The sequence below is a fragment of the Sylvia atricapilla genome, chromosome 10, assembly GCF_009819655.1.
Source record: "Sylvia atricapilla isolate bSylAtr1 chromosome 10, bSylAtr1.pri, whole genome shotgun sequence".
In the NCBI taxonomy this organism is placed as follows: Eukaryota; Metazoa; Chordata; class Aves; order Passeriformes; family Sylviidae; genus Sylvia; species Sylvia atricapilla.
Genome location: NC_089149.1, coordinates 21,733,030 through 21,751,294, shown reverse-complemented (window position 1 = coordinate 21,751,294; position 18,265 = coordinate 21,733,030). Strand labels below are relative to the sequence as shown.

The window sequence follows — 18,265 nt, the reverse complement described above, 5'->3', positions numbered from 1 at the left end:
TGCCTGCCTCGCTCGGGCTGCCTTTCCTGGGATCCAAAACCTCTGGTTGACAGAAACCCTTGGTTTATGGGACTGAGACAAGAAGGTGTCCTTGTCGTGGGTGAATACTTGTCTTGGGTGAATGTGTGGGATGTTTCACTGAGCAGTCAGGCCTGTTGTTTGGAAGCCTAAATATAGACTAAGATACAGTGAGCAGCAGTGAGAGATGAGGTTGAGGAGGACAGAGGTTAACATGAACATCGCTTTCATTTGGAGAGATGGTGAGTCGGAAGGGAATAAAAGAAAATAACATGGAAATATGGGGGTTTATCCTTTAAACCCTGTGGTAATAGCAAGAATAATAAAACCATTTTATGGTTTTTTTCTTCTCTTCAAGAGCCTGCAGAAGTTTCAGTGAATTATGATTGCTCTCAAGAAGAGGCAGATTCTTCAGAGAACACCTTGCACCCAGACTTCGCAAAAGTAATAGACGTTACATTTTTCTTTACGTGTCTAGTGGAAAGAATGTCCTAGGTGAAAAATGCCTGCCAATAGCTGATCATTAATATTCTAAAAGGCTGAAGGATATAGCACAGCCTATTACAATTTTTAGAGACACAACTAGGGATTATCTTCTTTCTGATCAACTCATCCCTTTGTTTAAGTGAGAGAATCTCCACCAGCTGCAAAGAGAGTAGGTGTTCCACAGAGTATTTTGATTCAGACCTGTGAAGTCAGTGAGGGTCCAGTCCCCTCAGTTATGTGTGAAATATTTGCTTGTCTGAACTGCATTTCAGTAGAATTTGGCCCTTGGAGAGCCAAGATTTCCTGTGTGACTGGCAAGGAAGTGAGCTCTGAGCTGCTCATTGCCTCCTGTAACTTCATTGAAAGACACATGTGCTACCAAGGGAGGCATTTTGTCCTCTGGAGCTCATAAACTGCTTCATGTGGATGAGATAATTGTATATGGTGCTAAGAAGCTTTTTAATGAAAAGCTAGATTGGACGTGCTTCACTGCTTTCTCTTAAATGAATCTGTTTGTAGCCTTCTGCCAGTGAGCTGCTGTAGATGCTGTCTGTCTACAGAGCCAAATGCTGTTTGAGGATGTTACACAGATTTGAGCTGAAAGCTGTCTGTGCAGCTGAGGACAGAATTTTACTGTAGGTCATACATGTGAAGTGGTCACCTAGAATGCAAAAAAGCAAGAAAAAAAAATAAATCACCAAACAAAATAAAAACAAAACAGCCAATCAAATAAAATACATCTGAGTTTTTGTATTAAGTGCAGCAGAAGTGTCAGATCATCTTGTCTGTGTATAGATTCTTTCTAATGGTTTAGTTGATGCATATATCTCAGAGGTATCTTGCAGATATCTCAAAGACCTCTGGTGCCTGCAAGGCTATAGGAGATGGTCAGCTTGTTTTGTGATGCTGTTTTTGCCCTTTATATGGATAATTCCTGTTCCCCCACCCTGGCTCTACAAGCCTGACTGAAGCAGTGTTCTGTGACCTTTCCCTAGTCCATGGCAGATAAACATCCTGATCCCATCTCTATCTAAACCAGTCTACCAGAGCCACAGCAGGACCTGCTTCTGCAGGCCAGGCCATGGGCAGTGCATGTTAGGAACTGAACTTAGAGCTCTTGGTCTTGCTGGGCTGCTGCTGCTTGATATTTAATGTGTACTGGCAATGTCATGATGTTGTGGGAGACATGAAACACTGAATGGGACCTGAACAAGAGAATATCCTGTGCTATGTCAGCTAAGGGTTGTACTTAGGCAACCAGACAAGATGGACACTCTTGTAATATTTCAGAGATTAAATTAAATTTAAAAAAAAAAAAAAAAGTTAGCAAAAAACAAAGTGCAAAAAAAGACTGGAGGAACTGAGCAATTGAAATATCCCATGGGATCTTTAAAGGGAAGGGAATGTGTAGAGCTTACTTTACATGTTGAATAAATGAGCTTAACTAGTGAGGAAAAAGGGTTTTGCAGTTAGATGTAAGGATAAACCTTTAGAAGGTAGGGAAGGAAAGCACCAGATGGCTTCACAAGGTGCAGTAGGTTTTGTCAGAGAGCTTGCTATTAACTAAAGCATGTGTCTGTCAGAAAGGAAATGGGTTTGTCTGGTCCTCCCTGTGGCAGAGGGTGGGTGGGAGAGGACACTCAGCCTTCCCTTTGGGTGACACTGCAGCCTGTGTGTCTGCTCAGCCTCTGAGGCTGAGTGCCATTTGCTGCTCCCCTTTCTGCCCTCCTCTGCCACAGCTGGTTTTCTATGGGGCTAGTTTGTTGGGGGTTTATTTCCCTCAGCTTGGGAATCTCTAAACTAATTTTGCTGCAGAGATCTGACATCTTCCTCAATGGATAGCATATGTGAACATACAGAAACTTGAATTACTTGACTGATCTATTTTGGGATTCCTCAGAAGTATGTCATGGCCTGAAAATCCCTTCTTCACAAGCAAAGAGTGCTTGGAGGTGCTTGGGAATAACTGCTGCAGAAGTGGTAAATGTTATGAGTGAAACATTGATCACTCATTTAGAAGTCTAACAACTCTATGGATTTCTGTTCTCGTGCAGAAAACTAATTTATTATCTGTCACCACAGTACATCACAGAAACAGAGGAAACAGTGAAAGCCTCTCGAAATACAGAGCGACTAAACCTGTTCTCTTTGGATCCTGATATAGCAGTAAGCAATATTTAATTTTTTTTTTTTTTTTAATTCTTAGAAGTTTGAAAATACAGGTGACATGAGGAAACTGGGTTAGGTGAGCCAGCAGAGATGGTGGTGAGGTTTGCACCTCAGCAAGCAAGCAGTTGTACCCAAGGCTTCATCAATGAAGTGGGAGGGGAGCTATCTCTGTAGTCCTCAGAGATTTCTGTACAGACTTTGACTGCAGAATGGTTGAGGATGGCAGTGACCTCTGGAGGTTCATCCAGCCCAGCTGAGCTAAGCTCTGAATTAGTTTAAAACATTCATTAAAGCAAAGTTTAACATTTAATGTCAGGATTCAAAGAAAGTTATTTCCTGCAGTGAATGTGATTTAAATGGAAATTTTATTTTAGTTAAAAAGAAAGCTTAAGTAACATTTGGATCAGTGTGTATTTAAACTTGAGCCTGATGTCAATCATCTGTAAGACCTTTATTATAAGTATTAAGCAAATTGAAATAGTGATGTAGTATATAAGTAATGGGAGAAGAGGGAAATTGCTGAAATCTCATTCTAAAATGTGCTGTTAATAGTCTGAAAATGTGAGGGGTTTTAATCTATATGAGGAAATTAAAAGCTAAAGCTTTAGAAACAGTAAGTAAACAAGAAAAAATCTGTTCTGAAATTATAGGAAGCCTAATTTGAATCCCTTATTCTGCCTCTGACATTAAATATGTCCTCAGGCAGTCTTTTGGGTTTGCTTCCTAGTCTATAAATGAGGAATAACACTCATTTACTGTAGTAATTATGAAGATACCAACAGTGGCTTTTGAGGTTTTCAGGTGTTTCAGTGGTTGCAAAGACCTTTAAAAAGCTTACTTACTTAGGTTTGGAATATGATGCTTTTTCTTATGTATAACAAATTGCCCTACTTATTTCAGGCATTGACTCCTCAGAAAAAGGAGTTTCCAGGGACAAACTCAGTGATAAAGCCATTTGAAGAAAAGCCTGCAAAGAGGATCCTGATTACCTGCAAATCTCTCAGTTTGAATCTCCAGGCCTGTGTTACTGAAAATGAAAATGATCCTGCAACCAACGTAAGCTTTTTTAAATTCCTCTGTGACGTTTCTTTCTTGGTTGGTTGGTTTGTTGGTTGGTGTTGTTTTTTTTTCCTTTCATACATGTGTTAGTTTGGAAAGAGAAGTGAAAGGAAAGCTGCATTACCCATGCATAATGGTGCCTTTGGACTGAATAACAAAACTGATTAACTTTTCAATAGATGGTTTGAAGCTGATTTACACTGCAGATTTTTTAACTACAGTTCAGTGGGGGATTAAAAACGTTTCAAACCTTGAGAATTCTTAACAATTGCTATAAGAAGAACAAGTTTAAACTGCTAATACCTATGTAGGGAGGCAATGAAATATCAGTTGCTGGTGAACTGGGGGGTTTTTGTTGTTTTTCAGGGAGACGCAAGGAACCAAGCAGATAAAGTTACAGGAGAGAAGGCAAAATATAAAGGACAGGATGTTTCATCTAGTGGAAAAATCCAACTAAAACCAGGACAAACCAGAAAATTTTGCTTACTCCTATTGTAAAAAAAGGGCCAGGAAAATTGAGATGTAGATGTCTGTCAGTAGCTTTTAGTTAGATCTCCTCTGAAGCAGGAAAGTTATGAGACATCAGTATCCCAGCAACTCCACTTTCATATATTACATATGAGGCATTGATTTTGTTTGTTGATTTGTTTGTTTTTCATTTGAAGATGACCTCTACAGTGAGTGCAAATTCAGCATGATGTAATCAATATCTTTTTTTGGCAGACTGGAATAACTGTTTAAATAAAGTCATGATAACTGCACCAAGGGCATACAATATTCATTGCAGAGGCTGGAAAAGCAAAGGACATTGTACCTGCTATGCACTGCTCTTTATCTCCACAGTTTTAAGGTTCTGATTTCTGGACAGCTCAGGTGGTGTTATTCTGAGGCTGATTTATTGTCAGAACCATGGATGCTCTTTGGAGGTTACTTTCAGTCACAGGACTGAATTCCCTGGTTCTCTGCCATAGGATAAGTGGGCACTGTCAGAGTGGTTTGAATGCTCTTGGTTTCCCAGCAGAATGGAACATGTGTTTCCCACAGAATAATACACCCACGCTTTTGTGTTTGTACCAGTAAACATTTTCTGTCCCCTTGCATTTGTCATCTTTGTGTTGCATTTCTGACGATCCCTGGAAAGCCCACACTCACTCTCCCCTCTTTTGTAATGACTCTCAATCTACATTTTTAAAATCCTGCAGTGTGTTTTCTGGGGCTCTGTTCATTCACTCTAATAATTAGTTATCTATTTGGTTTTGATTCTGTGAGTTTCTAAGCTGTCAATTCCTCTTCTGGCACCCTGTTAACAAGCTTTATTTAAAGCCCCTAAAATCACATGGTTGGAAACATGTGTTTGAAATGTATCTCATAATTTGTAAATAATATTTGTTTACTTTCTTTTTTTCTAGTTGCAGAAACCCATTAAAAGATAGACTTTACTCCCATCTTCTCAGTTACTACTGTATTTTGTTTCTGGTGTTTTCTCCAGGTAGAGCCTTTCTTTGTGAGCGTGGCCCTGTATGATGTCAGGGATGGCAGGAAGATCTCTGCTGATTTTCACGTGGATTTGAACCACACTCTGGTTAGACAGATGATTTCAGGTTCCTCGAGTCCATTAGAAAATGGTGCTGTTGAAAATATTGAGTCAAATGAAATGGAAGAACCACAGGTCAAAGGGTTCCCAGAAGAGTGGCTGAAATACCCCAAACAGGTATTCCACATGTGACTTGCATGGCTTAGTGACTCGTGTGAATTCTTTTTGTTTGGTTGTATTCTTTTTTATTGGAGAATTTTTGCATGCTATGTTCTTGTTTTCAAGAAAATTCTCTTTTGTGTGTCAGTTGTATAGAGCCACTTGCTTTCTGAGCTCCCTCTATAAACCATTTACAATCAAAACTGATAAAAGTTAGTGTCTCTTATTTAGAGAATGCACCTATATTTCCTGTGCCCTTTGGGTCCATTTTCTGACCTCTCCCAACCAGCCAAACAAAATCACAACTCAAAGCAACACCCAGATGCTGCAATAATCTCTAAGTGCTTCCACATTCTTGCTCTTGCCATGATCTGTGGGCTGAAACAGCGTGTGTTCCCTGTTCTCCTCCTTTCATTCCCCTGAGGAATGACTGACTCAGGCCAGCTTTCAGGTGCTGCCCAAGAGGAGCAGTTAGGTTAGGCCATACTAACATGGTCACACTGCTTTTGGATTTGAGTCAGTCTGTTTGCAAGGTGCTGCATGTGCACAAGCTGACTTCAGCACTAACACAAAGATTTTCTTTTCCATCTGGCTGTGTTGAATAAGCAGCGATAGTAATCCTTAATAATCTTTTCTGGATTTGGTTTGTTTCTGTTTCCATCACCAGAGAGCACTGGCAGTATTTCCCTTCTCCAGTATTGCTGTATACTTTTGAACTGTTCTCCCTTTTATCCACAGGCTGTTTTCTCCATAAGTAATCCTCACTCTGAGATTGTACTGGTGGCAAAAATAGAAAAGGTGCTCACGGGAAACATTGCCAGCAGTGCCGAACCTTACATTAAGAACCCTGATTCTTTTAAGGTAATGTAACAGGAACATCATTTCCTGCTCTGTGAGCTTCAGCCTGCTGGAAGCTGAGGGCATTGCAAATCGTGCTGACAAACCTCAGCAGTCTGGAGTTGCTGAACAGGACAAGCTCCTGGGAGCCCTGTGCTTCAGAAGGCACATGTCCAAGTTCCACTGGCTGGATGAATGAAGCTCCATTTTGTCTGCAACTTGCAAATCCATCCTGTGCTGGTTATGCCTTAGCACAGGGATGTCCTCTTTCAGCAAGGTTTTAGAAATTATGAGCTACAGAACTTAGAACAGGAGCAAAGTTGGGATAGGCACCTCTCTGTGTCTGAGAGCAGGCACTGCACCTGCATTGGCTAATTACAGAAAACTGGAACAACTTTAATGCAGTTCTGAATAAAGGAGTGGTGACAGGGTTTGATTTGTCAGCAGCATCATCTTTATCTTGTAATGTCTCTGCTGTCCACCCCAGAACCTTTTGTTATGAACAGTATCAGGCCAAATTATTGTAGGGACACTGTTGTCTCTTCATCTTGGATGTACTTTGCACAGCATTTAAGATGTTAGAATGATACTGATGAAATAATTCACAATTCCTTTTTTGCAGTGTGCACAGAAAGTGTTAAAATCCAATAAACAGTTCTGCAGCAAGCTGGGGAGATACCGTATGCCATTTGCTTGGTCAGTGAGGTATGTATTTATTCTTTTCATGATTTTATAAGCATCTTATAGCTTATTCCCTTGGACTTCTATCCTTTTATTCTTTTCCACTTTTTCTGCCTGAAGCTAAGCAAAGCTTTCTCTCTGGTCCAGGACCCCAGAATATCCTGCAGGCTTTTTGTTTCATTGCCCTATTTTTCTCACAGCTAAACATCAGTTACTTGCTCATTAAATGTTACTATGGTGGAATCTTTTCTTCAGGTAGGTAGTGAAGTTGCCAGGGAGCAGCAAAGGTAGCTGACAGAATATCAATTTATCATGAGCTCCACCATTCATTGGCCAAATGAATTACCAAAGAGATTTCAAAGTCACAGTTGTCATAAGAATTTCCTACAAAGGTAATTGTGGTCTAAAATAGAGTTGCAGTGGCCATCTAGAAAGTAGGTGCACAGGTACCTGTTCTTGAGGCTCTGTTCTTGTTTTGATGCCTGTCAACTTTCAAGAAAAATCTAACCAAGTACTTGAAATGCTTTGGGGTTTGTATTGAGGGATTATGCTTCAGATACTCTTGCATTTTTCATGGTTAGTAGGTGATGGAGAACTTCTATTTTCTCATTTGGCAGGTCAGCTGAGTTTTATTGCAGCTCAGTGCTGTGGAAGTAATGCATTTTTATTCTCTCTCTCCTCCTGTATAATTTTTTTGCTGGTCTCACCTCAAGATTGAGGCACCCCTGTGCCTTTTGATCCCCTTTTACCAAATAAGGCTTTTTTTTTTTTTTCATGTTTGTTCTCCCTTCAAGGTTTGATGTAATTCCTTTGTCTGCCCTCTCCCTTTTTTTCTCTCTCAGTCTTTTGTAATTTCTTCACTTTACTGCTGCCCTGGGATGAGAGAGCTCCCTGACAGAGATCCTCCTGTGTGTCCCTGGGACAGCTCTCCGTTCTTTCTGCCATTCTTTTTCCCCGTTCTTTTTCCCAGAGCAGGGAATATAAGTTTTCATGTTCCCTATAAAAAGGAAAGCTGTCAATTGCCAAGTGAAAACATTCCTCCTCTTCTGTGGCTTCTGTTCTCACAGTAGCAGGCCAGGTGGAGAGCTGCCTGAAGCTCTCAGTAGGGAGAAAGGAAGAGCAAGTGCTGGGTGAAAAAGTTGTGTTGTGGCATTGCCTGTGGCTATGAGAGAGAGCTCCAAGTGTGTGAGTCTGGTGTGGAGCATGGAGCACCAGGAGGGCACAGCTTCCCATGACACCTGCAGGGGAAAACTTCTGATTTTAGAATATGGTGCTTAGATGGCAAAGAAGCAAACATGCAGTGAGGTATGGACATTTGAAGGGTTCATTTATATTTTATTTACATACATTTTTTGTCAATATCCGGTAAGAACTGGAGAGGTGAGTGCTCAAGAGAAGGGCAGATAATGTGTTTTGATCTGTCATTGCAAGCTCAAGGATACTCATAAATATTTGCTACTTCTGTGTAGCCAGAGGACCATTCATCAAAATCATATTGATGGGTTGATAGAGAGACTTTTGGCATGTAACAGAGTGTGCAATGGAGGAGGTGCAGGCTTGGCACCTGGCCTGAAGCTCCCTATGAACTCTGCCTGCCAGTGCTCTGTGGCAATAGCAGCAGTGATATGTTCTGCAGCTCAGCCCCTGCTGTAGTAGCTATCTTTGGGTGGCCTGATGATTTTAACTGGTTCAGGGTCTGGCCAGGCACTCATGGGTGTAAAAGGCTGTGTAAGGAAGGTTCTTCCACAGCTTGAGCAAATCCTCCCAGAATTAAAGTCCAGAAAGGTTTTCTTCTCATTCTGAAAGAAGTGTACTTTCTTTTTGTAGAGTTCTCCAAGTGTCAATCCCTTGTTGCCTCGTGATGAGGAGTGGGCAGGAGCAGGATTTGGGCTGTGCCTCTCTCCTCTGGTTCTCACTGCTGGGCTGTGTGTGCCACAGCTGAGCTGCCCAAGTGCATCCTGCGGTGTGTGCCTCAGCCCAGAGCTGTGGCTGCAGCTCTGTGCTTGCTCTGCCTCAGGGAAGTCTTCACAGACATGAGGGAAGTTTTGCTGCTATCCCTGAGAGGCAGAGAGCCCCCTAAATATCTGTCAAGCTAGGGTGCATTGAGAAAATTCAAATCCCACACTCATTTATGCCTGCTAGTGTATCAACATTGCTCAGGTCTGACTTTGGTAAAAGCAAAGAATAAAATCTATTTCTGTTTTCACAGCTTGAAAATAGAAGTTTCCACCATGAGGCTATCGCACTACAGGGGGAAAGAAATGGTCTGGCTATGATAAATAGCCAAACCCTGGGTTTGGAAATGTGTTTTCCAGTTAGTTCATTCTGGCATTAACCACACTCCTGGTTTTGTGTGGAAATTTTCCCTGCTCAGAGCAGTTACAGATGGCCACAGTGAGATCTTTACGTATGCATTGAGCAAGCCAAACCCTTGACAGCTGAGCACTGCACATGACTGAAACTCTTCATTAGCTCCTGTGGCACCAGTTTGTTAGCACTGCTCAAAAACATGACTCAGGGTTCTTCCCGGAGTTCCTGCTGGGAAATCTGGTGTCTGTGTGCTCTCGCAGGTATAATTACGGTATGTGTTAGAATTACAGTGTGTCAGAGGCTCATATTCCTGCCAGAACTGCCAAAGTTTGCAAATATCTGCCTCAGCTACATCTTGTAGATGTGGGGGGAAACTTTATTCACAGCGATTAGTTTTTACGCTCTTACTCCTTCAAACCTTCTCCACCCTCGTAAACATCATGTTTTAGAGCCTAATATTTGAATCCTTCAGCAGCTTGTGCAGCTGCTGATTCACTGCACTAGGCTGAGGTAGCTGGAGGCAGTGAGATTTCCAGTAGCTGCAGATCTTCCACTGTCTAACCCTGGAGGTGAGCAATATACCCACAAATCATAAACCATTACTTCAAAAGTAACCTTTTTCAAAGTTAAATGATGAACAATGTGTAGGTTTTCTGTGCTCTACAAGTTTTTAGGATTGTGGGCAATCAGCTAACAATGTCAGAAGAGCAGAATCATATAAACACTTAAGTACTGAAATGATGTTTCAGATTTTTTAGTGTGACCTATTGCTTTCCCCTAAATTACCACTTTTAGAATCTCTTCAGGATTTTAGTTCAGTGAAACTTCTCTTATTAAATGATCTCCATGAATAGGTACCCAGCTCTAAGGTACATTGTTAATGTGCTAGACAAATACTGAATTGAGCTGTAGAAGTTTTAAAAGCATTTCCTTGTTTTGATGTGACAGTTGTCATTCTCGAGTGCCTTCAGTATGTTCCCTGTGACAAGGAGCACTCTTGTTCCACCTGCAAGGATATAACAAAACATGGGATTGCAGTTATTAAACTGCAGCTGTAACACATTCAGTACTTGCTGCTCTGGCAATTGTGCAGCTTTAATGAACCTGGGCAATGGAGACAACAGTACAATTTGACCAGTGCATAAGACATACCTTTGTAAGAATGGTTATCTTGTTTTCAGTGGACATCTAAACTACTCATGTGGTTGTAAGAACTTTATATACATGGAGTATTGTGTGTAAGCCTCATTTTGTAGTGGTTTCATGCCTTTAATTTTGTCCTGGGTGCATTATTTAGGCAGGTATATGCTGCTGAACTAGTCCTAGAGGGAGAATGTGTGATAGGCAGGGAGCACTGACGCTCTGGAGCAGTGGTTGTAGTCAAGATGACTTTGTAAAGCCCTTCTGACTCCAATCCAGAGGAGAGGAGTGGGCAATCATGGAATCTTTGGGGTTTGAAGATACCTTGAGGATCATGGTGCTGTGTCCCTGAACCTCCTGGAAGGTTCAGAGTGAGCCACTTCCAGCTTCATTTCCACCTGCATCCACAGCCCTCCTTGGTGAGTGTCCCTACACCCCTGCCCTGAGCAGGGCTTTGCTCCCTGTCAGAGTCTGCCTGCACTCAGTTAATAGTTTCCAGCAGAGCCTGGGTTTGCCCAGCAGCACATTGCAGAGCCCAGTGGCACAGCAGAAATCACTCAGCCAATGTTTTGCTCCTCTCTGTTACTCTGGAGGAGGAGGCAGTGCTGAGTCCAAGAACTATCATAATGTCACCAATCCTGTAATAATTATTAAATCTTTCTTCTTTCCTTTTTCTTTTTTCAGACAGCAGTTCAGTAGGATTTGTAGAGTAAGTGGTGGCTGCCAGAAATGAGGTCTGGTTTCTCCCGAGTAAGCTTTTTGACACGGTGTGTTGGTGTGGGCCTTACTCCCTCCAACAGCTGGAGGTCAAAATCTGATAGAAGTGGGTTGATCATTCTTGACAGTTGCAAAGAAATGAGATAGAGATGCTCCTCTCAGTTAATTAAGTTAAGATACAGTGCATTTATACTTATTCTTGGGATCCTCTTCCAAGGGTTTGCTCAGTTATTTTGCATCTGGCAACAATTTGTCCTGGCATCAATTCTTCTTCTCACTGGCAGTGGAACAGAGAAGTAAATTAAGGAAGCAAGATTGGCCAAATGATTCACAGAACAGCACTTAGTGTCAAGAACATTTTACTTTTGTTAAGCAATGTTTTTTCATACTGCAGTTGAATCCAAGGTTCATTAATTTGGATAGCTGTTACATTATCCGGTCCAGCCAGTGTGTGTGACCCTTGAGGATATACAAAGGGCACTGGAATGTCTTAATTAAATCCTGCAAGTGTCAATGGGCAGGAATGGAAATGTCTGGAAATGTTTTCCTGTGCACACAACAGCTGATATTTATTGTTCTCAGTTGTAGATGGTTATCCTTCTTCTCCGGTTCATAGGGCACTTTGTAGCTGGTTCATCAAAAATTTAGTTGGTGTTCCACAAACTGATTTTGTGAAGGAATGTTAAGGCACAGTGAGTTAGTGTCATGCTCCTGGAAGGCACAGGACAGATTCAATGCACAGGAACATTCATTGAGGTTCTGTAAAAGCATGTGTTTCTTTATGTGGTAAGAGGTGGTGGTTCAGCTTTAACAACTACCTATGATTTTCATTATTTAAAATTATAATGATTTTCCTTGGCTAATAACTTCTTGGATGAAACTACCTACTGATGCATTGAATTCTTCAAACTGATTCACTGAAATAAGGAATCAGTCTCCTTGTTGAAGTGAGGAGTCATGACCATGCTAGGTGAGAGGCTCTTGCTCACACCAGGTCTTTGCAGGACTGGGATGCACATGGAATAAACTGAAATTGCCTTTGTCCTGCAAGGATGAAGTTTGTCAGGGCTCTCTTGGGTGAAAATCTGCTGAGAGGCCATGAATTTGTGTAAGAATCCATATCACAACCTTGTTTAAAGATTACATGACAATTTCAAATGCTCAAATATATATATGCATACGTATATATGGATGGTGTTTATAAATACATCGTTTCCCTTTTTTTATAGGCCAGTGTTTAAAGATAATCAGGGAAATGTTGACAGAGACTCCCGATTCTCACCCTTATTCAGGCAAGAAAGCAATAAGATTTCCATGGAAGATTTGATTAAACTAATAGCAGAATACAGAAGGTAAGGAAAAGTTTCTAATTTGCTTTGAAGCTTTATAAAACTGCAGAATAATTGTAGCTGGGTTTTTTTCTTCCTTTAACACAGTGTGCCAAAGTGGCCATGTTAAATTATATTACATTAGTGTTTTTCACATTAGGCTATTAGCTGCCAAAGAGTGCTTGAGATTGGACTTTCCAGGAAAAATGAAACGTTTTTGGCACATTAAAATAAATGTTATTATAACCTAAAAATAGTGATTGCTTAAATCACCTTTTATCAGGAGAGGTGCAGGTGAAGTATCCAACATTATCTCAGGGGAAAAAAAAAAAAAAAAAACAAAAAAGAAAAAAAGAGTGACAGAGATACAAAATCATTCTTTGTGGGTTTCCCAGCTCCTTGCTTTTGTTTGTTTAAATCTCCGTGGCAAACTCAAGAGTGGGCATCAAAAGTCAAAACTTCTCCAAGTGTTTTACAGCCTATAAATCTCTGAACAGAGGTTTGGCTGGGTAGTTTCTATACAGGTATAAATCAGATTAATTCTAGAGCAGGGTCTGTGTTTGTACTTGATTAGTGACATGAGAATTGAACCATGTATTTCTCCTTGTCTCTTCTACTCTAAATGGCCCTAAAAATGAATTAATCTAAATACCTTCAGTTCCATTTATATAAAAAGACATCATAAAAATACTGAATGTCAGCTACAGGGCTTGGATTAGGCCCTTAAATTCTTGTGCCACCTTACAGTTACTGGTCAGGACACTCTACTGACTATTCATTAGTGGCACCACTGCTGTGTTTGTGTCCCTAAAACATCTCCTAGACAGAAAAGATTTAGCATCGTGGTTTTGGCACTGCTCACATTGCTCAGACACAAGGAATATGTCTTGGTTCCTTTTCAGCATGGCACTTGAAGAAGCCACAGTGCTGTGAACTCCTCTCATCCCCATGCTCACTGAATTCCTTTTAGGGAATATCTCATCCATATTTTAGAAAGTAAAAGTAAATAAGTTAATTCTCATAATTTTGCTTCATCACTTCTTTCCTTTTTTACAAAATAATACTGATTGCAAAGAGAAGGCAGGAGTTGAGACTAAAGGGAAAAAAAATCCACAAACCAAATCATATTTTATTTCTGCTGTTACATTTGATTAGAGATTAATAGCCAATAGTTGTATGTTATATGTGTTTAACTTACCTTAAATATCTTAAATAAGGGTCTGTTTTTCATTTTCCATTAATTCCTGTGATGTTACGATATCTGTTGTTCTAATTTTCTAAAATGTTTTCATTTATCTCATTGCAGAGCAGAGAAGATTAGCAAAATACAGACTATACCTGGCTGTTTGGATATTGCAGTTGATTGTGTTCCTCTGGAACATCCAAGTATGATTCCACTTTAATTACTCTAATTAAATAGGACACTGTCCTAGGCTTTCCATCCATAACTGAAAGTTCTGACAAAAGGGTCCACTGTGTAGGGAAGTGTTTGCAGGGGAGTGGCTTTGATTTGCTGTCACTTAATTACACCACTCTTTGTTTCATGCTGTACCTGGCCAGATCCAGCCCAGTTTTCAGTGTCTGTGAAAGAAGAAAGGAACCTTAGTGCTGCAGCTGGCCTGGAGCCACTTCTCCCCAGCCTGCATGGGTTGCAGAGCACCTGCATTATTCTGAAACTGGCAATTTCCTCTGTACTAGGTTAGAAGGAAGTAAAATTTGGCATGGTGTATGTGAGGGATCACAAGCTTCTTTCAGCTTCCTCACAACATATTGGTAGACTTTTCCTGGGGATTATTCTAGGATTTGAGGAAAGAATTTGTAGGCAATGTCCAATGGCTTTTCCCAGAAATAGTTCTGGTTGCTCTGGACATCCCTAAGTTGCTGGCCCCTCTCAGCTTAAGTTCCCCATGAAGTTAAATGCCTCACTGCTTTGATGGCAAAGGGAGATAAAGTATTCTCTGTCCAGTTTTGATCTCTACCAGTCTCAGTGACAGAGGGCTTATTTTCATCTTCTGTTTCTTGATCTGATTTCAGTTATCCCAATTGCATCATATATTTGATCTAGTGCTGCACTGCTCATTTCTTCATTTTATTTATTATGTTATTAGATAATAGAAAAACTTAAATGAGTTTTGAGCTGTAAAATTGATTAGAAGCAGCATCCCTCAGTACATTCTGTAGAAATTGTCCATATACCAATGAGGCTGTTACACCATCAAATGTCACCAAATACTGTGAGTGTCAGAAGAGGTTACCAGTGCTGTCCAGTTTAATTCAAGTGAGAGAAATCATTTAAGGATGATATATTATCACTGTTCTGAGGTAATGTGTAAATTTAAGGCATCTCAACATTATCATTTTTCTTAAGTAAAGGCTGGATTTTGTATGTTCCATCTTAATATTACTTATTCTTAGTAGTAAGACAGTAAAAACACCCAATACGTGATGGGACTCTTTTCTTTTCTTTTGTAGACTGTGTAACTTCATCCTTTATTCCAATCAAGCCATTCCATAATGTAAAGGAGCATCAACCTACAGTGGAAGTTGAGGAGTTTGTGCAGGAATCAACAAAATATTCCCGACCTTACAGGGTGTACAAGAACCAAATATACATCTATCCAAAACACCTCAAGTATGACAGCCAAAAACACTTCAACAAGGTACAGTGTGGGGCTGATTCAGGCCAACGTGGGGTAGCAGTGGCCTGCATGAGCTCTTCTAGGAATCAAGGAGAACTTATAAAGGAGAGGAAAATGGTGATGTCACTGAGTTGGCCCTTCATCTTTTTCAGCTTTTGCAATCAGAAAACACTGGTACAATTATCTGTGGGGCAATTTTAAGTTGTAACAGTGATTCAAAGAGAGATAATGTGGTAATACCTTCTTCACAATTTTCAGAAGGGTTTTATATTAATGACATAACATGTGCAGATAAAATTAATCTAGATAATGTTTGTGTTATTAAATGAAACCTGGTACCACTTGTGTTTCCATGGTGATGGAAAATAATTAAGGACAAGATATAGGTAAGTCCTGGTCACTTAATAGTCTGCTTCTACACAGTCACTGGCCTGCATTTTGCTTTTTTCTTGGAAGTTTTATTTCTAGTGATATCTCTGAGACTTACAGGCATTTATAAATATTGCTACACCATTTGCATGTTTCTCTTGGATTCTGAAAATTATTCCAGCTCTATATTTTACCTGAGTTTTTATGGGGACCCCATTTCTGATGTCAGCTTTAATATGCTCCTGTCTCTCCAGGCACGGAATATAACAGTGTGCATTGAGTTCAAAAGCTCTGATGAAGAAGGAGCAAAGCCACTCAAGGTGAGCTGCAAAAGGGGAATATTCTGAGGGTGCTGTTTCTGAGGACATTTCTTATAAAGGCCAAGAATAAGGATGATACTGAACCAGAGCCATTCAAGAGTGGGTGTTGTCATACATCCTTCTAATTTTGCACTGTGGCTCTGTTAGATCCCAGCTGGTCAGAGTGATTCCATTTTCCAGTGCCAGGCTGATGGAGGGGAAAGGAAATAATATTAAAGAACAGAGCCATTTTTTACAGTGCAGCTTGCTTTTTCTAGAATTTATCACTTCTACATTTCTCATTGAGCTCAGGAGACTTGACTGAAGAGAGTGAGGCACAAAATTAGAAGGACCTGAAACTTTGCTATTGCCCAAGGGCTGTTGCATATTCCAGTTGTGGTCTAGTTTTCCCAGCAATAAATTAAACTGCCATTACTCAGTAATCAAGAGTGCTCAGACAGGACCCTGCCAGAAAAGAGATTGTTAACAGGGATAGCTTTTGTAACATTGGAAAGTCAGTAAAAGCACTGTAGGGTGTATTGAACTCCATAAAAGTGAAATAGATTTTGTAAAGCTTTTTTGCAGAAAACTCTGAAATTGATAACAGCAAGGAAAAAGTCTAAGGAGTCTGTATTGCTTAATTGAGCATGGGGTAATTTTCGCAGAATCAATGGACTTTTACTGGAAGTGTGTATAAAAAAATCCAGGTTTGAGCACTTAAAACATCTCTTTTAATATTTGATAAAGTAATGATCAATTTTTCATGCTAATTGTTTGTAATGTACATACATATTAGATATACCAATACTAGTATCTTCAGCAGAATTTCCCAATGTAATGAAAACATGTTACTTTTGTCAGTGTATTTATGGGAAGCCAGGTGGACCCTTATTTACAACCTCAGCCTACACTGCTGTGCTGCATCATTCCCAGAATCCTGATTTCTATGATGAGGTCAGTCTGCTTTTTCTTTCATTAAATGTCTGCCAAGCCTACACGTTTGCCAGTGAGACAAAAAAATATCTGTACAGAATGCTTCTGTTGCCATTGCTTGTGTTTCTGGAAGGGCTGTGCTGGGTAGATTGACATGCAGTCTCACGTTTTGTTTTCTCTTCTTAAATCAACTCAGTGGATCGTTCCTTTTGTAAGATGTTCTGAGTACAGTTAAGATGCTGTAGAATTAATTAGGAACAGTGCAGCTTTCTAAAATGCACGTCTGGATTACATTAAGGGTCCAGCTGCATCTCTGAATTTTATGGAAACAGTAAACATTATGATGAAGTGTGGAGCCAAGTGTCAGAACAAATCCCTCTCTGACATATAAGATCTGCATTGGGGCATTTTTGTTGATGCAGTGGTCTGAACAGAATGTACAGTGACGTGTGGGTGCTGCAGCAAGTCCTTCAGCTGGTGCTCTTGAGGATGCAGCTATAGAGGAGTTCAAATGGTGGCCTTTGCCAAATGTTACTCACATGTGCCTCTTTATGTTTCACCACCACCAAGTGTTGATTCCCCAGGCTTCCTGCAGGTGAACTTAATTTCACCCTGTCAGTGACTGGTGTGTTTGATGGCTTGTGAATGTCAAGTGTCCTTTCTGCATTTTCCACTACTGCTTTATGTGTAGTGATAAGACTGGCAAACAGCATAGAGTTTATAGCCAGCATTTTCCAAACTGTTCTCCTAGTCAGTAAAATTTCCTTTTTTCAGTAAAAATTTACTTTGATAAAATTGCTGAGGCAAGATCAGCAGATAATATACAACTACACATGAAGTATCAATTTAAAGATTCCTGTTTAGGAGGTGAGGGGGAACTTAAAGCATTACATTTTCAAAGATTTTGAACTCCTTGCTAGTTCTTTATGTGTTTTGGGGTTTAACACATCTGAAAGTGTCCTTCATGTGATGCTAGTCACTTGGTTTGGGGAGATTACTTTCAACCTGAATGAGGAGCTGAACTGAGATGTGAATAGCCAATTTGGCTGGAAGAGGTGTGCACCTGTCCTAAATGTCCCTAGTGAAGCAGGTGCAGATTTCAAAAGAATGTAGGATGTTAAGAAGAAAGTTGTCTCAATCCCTGTCTCTGGGTGCCCGTTTTATATCTGTGTTTATGGTTTTAGGTTCTTACCCATAAGCTGATTTAACACTGGAAGCACTTATCAATGATTTCTAACCCTTACTTTAGCATAGGATTAGCCTGGATAAATTTCATCACAGCTCACAAGAGCAAAGGGTCATTTTTATTAGTTCTTGTGGTAACATGTTCTGATGGGTTTGTATTTTTATTCCAATTAAGGTTAATAATACCTGAAAACCAGTATGTAGGATTTCATGGATGGTATGATATGGGATTTAAGACTGAGCAGAAATTATAACTAAAAGTTATTTTTCATGTCAGCCTTTATTACTTGGTCTTGGCCATGAAATGATGATGAAACAGTAACAGAGATGTCATTCTAGTTTTAGTTTGGTCATCCTGAAAGTATGAGCATGGGGCTGGCTATTTATGGCTGCTAAAGTGCA

General features: G+C 40.2%; 1 protein-coding gene across 6 annotated transcripts in view; it reads left to right on the top strand.

Annotated features, from left to right (window-relative positions):
• The window catches only part of DOCK10 (dedicator of cytokinesis 10), a 142,424-nt gene that overhangs the window by 79,287 nt on the left and 44,872 nt on the right, over positions 1–18,265 (top strand). For all 6 annotated transcript variants that reach the window (XM_066326275.1, XM_066326273.1, XM_066326272.1 and 3 more), the window contains exons 9-19: positions 377–462; positions 2,587–2,670; positions 3,574–3,729; positions 5,222–5,443; positions 6,164–6,286; positions 6,885–6,967; positions 12,340–12,462; positions 13,745–13,824; positions 14,911–15,098; positions 15,701–15,766; positions 16,607–16,699. In XM_066326275.1, the coding sequence (XP_066182372.1) occupies positions 377–462; positions 2,587–2,670; positions 3,574–3,729; positions 5,222–5,443; positions 6,164–6,286; positions 6,885–6,967; positions 12,340–12,462; positions 13,745–13,824; positions 14,911–15,098; positions 15,701–15,766; positions 16,607–16,699 (1,304 nt within the window). The remainder of the gene's footprint in view (positions 1–376; positions 463–2,586; positions 2,671–3,573; positions 3,730–5,221; positions 5,444–6,163; positions 6,287–6,884; positions 6,968–12,339; positions 12,463–13,744; positions 13,825–14,910; positions 15,099–15,700; positions 15,767–16,606; positions 16,700–18,265) is intronic.